The 6,533-nt window shown below is 45.8% G+C and overlaps 1 protein-coding gene across 1 annotated transcript in view; it reads left to right on the top strand.

Moving 5' to 3' along the window:
* The window catches only part of Gk5 (glycerol kinase 5), a 63,731-nt gene that overhangs the window by 20,223 nt on the left and 36,975 nt on the right, over positions 1-6,533 (top strand). Inside the window, exons 4-5 of the mRNA XM_021207428.2 lie at positions 1,308-1,401; positions 3,776-3,907. Of these exons, the coding sequence (XP_021063087.1) occupies positions 1,308-1,401; positions 3,776-3,907 (226 nt within the window). The remainder of the gene's footprint in view (positions 1-1,307; positions 1,402-3,775; positions 3,908-6,533) is intronic.

Here is a 6,533-nt window from a genome sequence, read left to right on the forward strand (position 1 = left end):
GAGAGGAGAGGAGAGGAGAGGAGAGAAGAGAAGAGAAGAGAAGAGAAGAGAAGAGAAGAGAAGAGAAGAGAAGAGAAGAGAAGAGAAGAGAAGAGATGAGATGAGATATATATCTGGAGGTGACTTGCAGGAGCCTCAAAAGAAAAAGATTATCATCTCTTCCTCCTCCTCCTCTTCTTCCTCCTCCTCCTCTCCCTCTTCCTTTCCATTTCTTATGTTTGTACTGTTATTGTAGTATTGACCCAGAGTTTGATAGATTTTTCTTTTCTTTTTGTCTTGTTCTTTTGATGAGAAAGGTGTAGCCCAGGTGAGCCATGAACTGACCTATTCAGTGTCCCCACTTGATTTCACCACCACGGCTGGGAGATTGAGTCATTGATTAGTTAATTAGGGATAAGGTCTCACTCTCTCCCAGGTAGACCAGGCTCGTGTTGCACTCATGGCAAGCTTCCTGCTTTAAGCTTCTAAATGCTGAGATTATAGGCATGTACCACCTGCTGCGCCATCTCCCTGGCCCTGAGGTTTTCTTTATTGGATACATCTTGGTAATCATATTAGACAGCCAATTCTAAGGTTTCCAGAAGTGGCGAGGTGGAGGCCCGGCTGTTTGTTTATTTTTGAGACAGAATCTTACTATATATCCCTAGATGGCCTGGAGTTCACTGTGTAGACCAGGCTGGGCTATAGCTCAGGGAAATTCATCTGCCTCTGCCTCTCTGCGCCTCTGCCTCTGCAATGCTGGGATTAAAGCATGTGCTTCCAGGTCAGGCCCATTGGCTTTTCAAAACATGGAGCATGTCTCAAAGGCCTCGTCAGTAATTTTGTTATTGCACGTGTACATGTTACATTGTTTCAAAGGAACAGTCATTTTGGGGGGGTCAAATCTATTAAAAATCTGATACTACATGCTACAAAATATTTCTAAGGGTTTTGTTGGGTTTTTTTTTTGGGGGGGGGTGCAGGGGGGGTGTCACTCTCTGTTCCAGGCTGGCCTGAAACTCATGGCAGTCCTCCTCCATCAGCCTCTCAAGTGTTGAATAAGCCATGGTCCAGTTAATGTAACATAATTGTTATGTGCTGTGTTATGAGAACCAAAGAGAATGCAAGAATAAGTTCTATTTAATTGATTGTAGTTTGAAATTTCTTTTTTATTTGTTTTCTCTTCTGGCAGATCTTTTTTTTTTCCCCTGTGCTAGGATTGAGCCTGGACCTCACACATTCTAAGTGTCCCATCAATACCTCTAGCCTCTGTGGCTGGCCTTTGATGTAGTGTCTGATTTGTACTTTCCTATTTCCATCTTTCATAGGACAACAGGCCATCATTTTCACAACTTCATTAGTTGGCAAGACCTAAGGGCAGCTGAACTTGTAAAGTCCTGGAATAATTCTCTCATAATGAAGGTAATTTTCTTAACCAAATGGTTTTTTTCTTTTTCTTTTCCTTTCTTTCTTTTTTTTTTTTTTAAGATTTATTTTATTTATGAGTACACTGTAGCTATCTTCAAACACACCAGAAGAGGATATTGGATCCCAATACAGATGGTTGTGAGCCACCAGGCGGTTGCTGGGAATTGAACTCAGGAACTCTGGAAGAGCAGTCAGTGTTCTTAACCGCTGAGCCATCTCCCCAGCCCAAATGTTTGTTTGTTTGTTTTTCTATAAATGTCTCTTAACTTCAGACTACTAATTGTAGTCTGCTACCTTTTATGTTTTAGGACATTAAGACTAAGAGTCAGTCAGTGAGATGTTGGAGTAGCCCCCAAAGCGTTTGTGGTAGATTTAAATGCTTCGCTACTTACTGACCCTCAGGGAGGCTGGAGGGGGTTTGGGGTGGGCCTGTGCTTCATGTGCTCAAGCGATCTCTTATTTCTGCCTAGGGAAAGGAAAAGGATGTAGTCGGCATGGATTGAGGTGCCCAAACTGCTTCATCCTTTCTTAGAAAGCGAGTGGCTACTGGCATAGCTAGCTAGCTGACTTCCGCAGCTCTCCACACTACCTCATGCATTGTAGGCTACCAGAGAGGATAGTGAGAATGTGAACCAACTGTGAGGACAGCAGTGACAGCCCATTAGCTGTGAGGGAGCCCACGCTGCCAAGGGCACACGGTTACTGGGGAAAAGGTGAAGCTCCTCAGATAGGGCACAGCCCAGGGCGTTCGCTGTCACTGGTTCTCAGTGTTGTTGATGGTGACTTTTTTTGCTTTGTTTTTTGAGACAGTGTTATGCGCTGTATAGCCCTGGCTGTCCTGGAGCTGGCTCTGTAGATCAGGCTGACCTCAAGCTCAGAGATCTGCCTGCCTCTGCCTCCTGAGTGCTGGGGTTAAAGGTATACGCCAAAAACTGACCAGATATTGACTTCTAATGCCTTGTGATTAAATGCCTTCTTGGCTACTGTAGCGCTCTGAGCTGGCACAAGGGGTACATCTGGGGAGTGACAGATGACTGTTTGCACCCACATGACATTATGTTGGTACCGGGAATCAGAACTTCAGTCCTGTGGTGTGCACAAGCACCTTCACCTCTGAGCCATTTCCTGTTTGTTTGCTTTCACACGGGGTCTCCATGATAGCGACTAACCTAGAGCTCAGTATGGAGCCCAGGCCGACTTTGAACTTGTGGTCCTGCCTGTCTCCTGAGTGCTGAGGTTGGCCTGTGTACCACTATACCTGACTTCATGTCGTATTTTTATTTGTTTTTATTTGATATCTATGAGTATCTTGTCTGCATGTGTACATGTTTATCACATATGTGCCCAATGCCCACAGATTGTTGTGGGAAATATTAAAAAAAAAAGAACTGGCACTGTCCTGCCCTTGTGTCTCTGCCCCAGTGGCCTGGTGGCCATGCTCTAGCGGGTAATGGCCAACCTGTTTTTATCTCATGGAGACTCTGACTCTGAACTCCACAATCTCTTCACCCAGCCGGCTAAGTTCCCACTGGCCAGTCTTTACCGTGCCAGCCCTGTGCTTCAAATCCTCCACGGCCTTTGTGGTGCACATCGGGCAAACTCACACTTCGCAGCCATACCTTTCTCTCTCGAACCCAGAGGAGCAGCCGCGTGAAGGAAAACGCAACACAAACTCAGTTCAGAAACAATGGGAACTCAGTCTCTGGGCGCAACAGCTAAAACCTCATCTTGTCAGCCTTATTAAATTCTGATTCCTCCAGTGGTGAATTCCTTATGGATCTGCCATGATACCAGGAAACTCTAACAGCTATATCTTACCCATACGCCGTCCCCATTCCAAAAAAGGCCTAACTCTCTCCTGCTTCCTTTCTTCCTCTGTCCAACCCGGAAGTCCCTCCTACTCTCTCAGTGGTTGGCTCCTTTGTACATTAGGGGATTGGATCACAAGAAGTCACACATTCTTTGTCTGCAGCCCCTCCCAGAAGAGTGGAATTAGTATACAGACAGCACCAGGCCCATCTGCAACAGATGTCAGAAGAAGGGGTTGGCTCCCCTAGAGCTGGAGTTACAGAAGGTTGTGAGCCACCATGTGGGTGCTGGAACTAAGTCCAAATGCTCTGCATGGGCAGCAAGTGCTCTTAATCACTGAGACGCCTCTCTAACCTCTGCTTATTGTTCTATGAGAAACGAATTAAGTTGGACATTAATCCTAGTGTGGGGGAAGCAGAAGCAGGTGGACCTCCATGAGTTCAAGGCCAGCCAGGACTACGTAGTCACACCCTGTCTTGAGAAGGGGTGGGGGTGGAGAAAGAACACCCAAGTGCTGTTAAATATATCTCCCTAAAGCTCTCTTTTGTTTTTAAAACAGCTGTTGCATGGGGCCACCCGAGTCCTTCATCTCTTCAGTAGAAGTAAAGTCATGTTAACAGTGAGCCGCTTCAGTTTCAGCACCCAGCATGTCACCTTAAGGTTGGCCTGGATTTTACAAAACCTGTCTGAGGTAAGACAAGACTGTGTGTGTGGAGAGGGGGTCATGACTGTGGGGAAGAACAACTTAAAGAGTAAGAACAATAATTCAGCCTTTTGGGGAAGTGACCAGTACTCCTGGGGTAGAAGACAGTCTTCCATTGGTTCCTGTGTTTAAAGTCTTTGTGTTATGTCATAACACGAAGGAGACTGACAGTAAGTTTGAAGCTAACCTGGGCTACATCCAGGAGCTCTAACGATGTCTAACGATGAGATGACATTCTTACAGGGGAAGGATTGCACAGCCCTACCTTTCCCTGTCAGTCTTTTGGTACGTGTGTATGCTAGATAGGTACTCAACTTTTTGGGTGAGTCAGGCATGCTGGGGGGAGGGGGGAGGTGCTGAACTTGAGTTAGGCTCAGGTAAAAGCAAAGGTGACAGGCTCTGCAGAGCTGGTGCTTCTTTTTGATTGCAGGCCAGTTTTAGGGAGTGTGGCACAACCCGGCCTTGCTTCATGGGGATTACTTCAGTTCTCTGCCAAAAGCCATGCCTCCAAGATTTGGATCCTGAGCGCTCTTAACTCCTGGCTGAGCTTTTAACTCCTGAGCGCTTTAACTCGGAGCAGTCCTGGCTCCTGCTCCGGCAGCTCATCACTTGCTCTGTCATCCTCCCTGGCTCCTGAGAAGCTGTTCTCATGTAGGCCTTACCTGTGCTTCTAGGTGTCAGGCCAGATAGCTGTCCTGTGATAACAACCCTGATGGCTCAGCGAAGAACTAAACACTGGATCCTCCTGCCTCCACCTCCAAGCTGCTGGGGTTATAGGTGTGCACCGCTGTGCCCTGATCGTTTTTTCTGACTTACATTAGAAACGCCCCATGATTTAAGTCATCGTTGGCATATGAAAAACATTGTATGCTGTGCACTCACTTTGGCAGCACACTTATTAACGCTGGAACAGTCTGAAAAGATCAGGGAGCCCCCGACATAAATTCCACAGTGAATTCAGGAAGCATCCCAATTTTTCTTTCAAACTGTATGTTGAACAAATTTTAGAATAAAAAAAATTTAACTTAAGAATGCTAAATAAGATATTAGTGAAAGCCAGGTGTGATAGTGCATACCTTTAGTCCCAGCACTTGGGAGGCAGAGGCAGCTATGGTTCCAGGTTCCAGTCCATGAAAGCAGAGAAGTCACAGTGGCAGGAGATTGACAGAGCTGGCCACATGGCATCCTTAGTCAGGCACAGAGAACAAGGGATATATGGGGCTCACCAGTACTTAGCCTGCTTTCTCTCTAGCTTTGATTGATTGATTGATTGATTGATTAATTGATTTTTGAGACAGGGTTTCTCTGTATAGCCCTGGCTGTCCTGGAACTCACTTTGTAGACCAGGCTGGCCTCGAACTCAGAAATCCGCCTGCCTCTGCCTCCCGAGTGCTGGGATTAAAGGCATGCGCCACCACGCCTGGCTTGGAATTCTTTATAAAGACCAGGCTGTCCTAGAAATCACAAGAGATCCACCTGCCCCCACCTTAAGTGCTGGGATTAAAGGTGTGCACCACCATGCCTGGTACTTCTTTGTGTTTGTAGATGGACCCAAAGGCAGGGAATGTCAGAGCCCTTTCTGAGGTTCAGTCTTCCTACATCAATCAGGATAAGCAAGACATTTCCCCCACAGACGATTCTGGATTGTGTCAAGTAGACTATTAAAACTATCACACCAACTATTAACTGTTAGAATATTTGGGTAAATATTAACAACTGTACCTTAGATAAACATGCCTCATTGTCTGTGATACTGCCATTTTTCGAAGCTTCATTTAAATTTTTAGCCATTAAAAAAAGTAGAGGAACCGGAGAGCTGGCTCAGTGATCAAATGGACTTCCTGCTCTTGCAGAGGACCTGGGTTCAGTTCCCATCACCCACACCACACACCACAGCTCCACAACAGCACCACACAACCATCTGTAATCTCTCATCCTGGTAACCAACACTCTCTTCTGGCCTCCACAGATAGATAGCAGGCACATAAGTAATACACATACACACATTCAAGCAACTAAGCATTCGTCTACATAAAATAAAAATAGATCTTTAAAAATAGAGTAGAGCTGGAGATGGAAATCAGATTGTTAAATGTTTGCTTGGCTTGACCAAGCACTGGGTTCAATCACCATCCGCACACAAAGGGGAGTCGGGAAGAGTCGGGGAACAGGGATATAATCTTGTATGGAACACCACAAAAACAAAACAAATGGTAATTAACATTTTGATCAAAGAACTAATACTCAGGTTTGGGTCCCCCACCCCACCTACCTACAGACGGGCAACCATGCAGAGTTCATATAGAGAGGATCTGTAAAGCTCTCCACATTGCCTGGAAGTTACACATCCCCAGTATGCTGCAATCATCAGGAAAGGGGAAGAAGGTGAATGCCCTTAGAGAAAAAATCGTATTAGCAAAATGATGATGCAAACACAAGCTAACAGGGTTAGTCTTCTTCCTGTTGCTTTCCTGAGAACCTGTTTAGTGCCTGAGCTCCACGAAGCCTAAGTCCTTTGAATTGATGCATGGACATCTTTTGTATTGGGAACTTTACCACTGCCCTCCCAGCTGTGTGTGTGTGTGTGTGTGTGTGTGTGTGTGTGTGTGTGTGT

This window comes from Mus pahari, chromosome 10 (genome assembly GCF_900095145.1).
Source record: "Mus pahari chromosome 10, PAHARI_EIJ_v1.1, whole genome shotgun sequence".
In the NCBI taxonomy this organism is placed as follows: domain Eukaryota; kingdom Metazoa; phylum Chordata; class Mammalia; order Rodentia; family Muridae; genus Mus; species Mus pahari.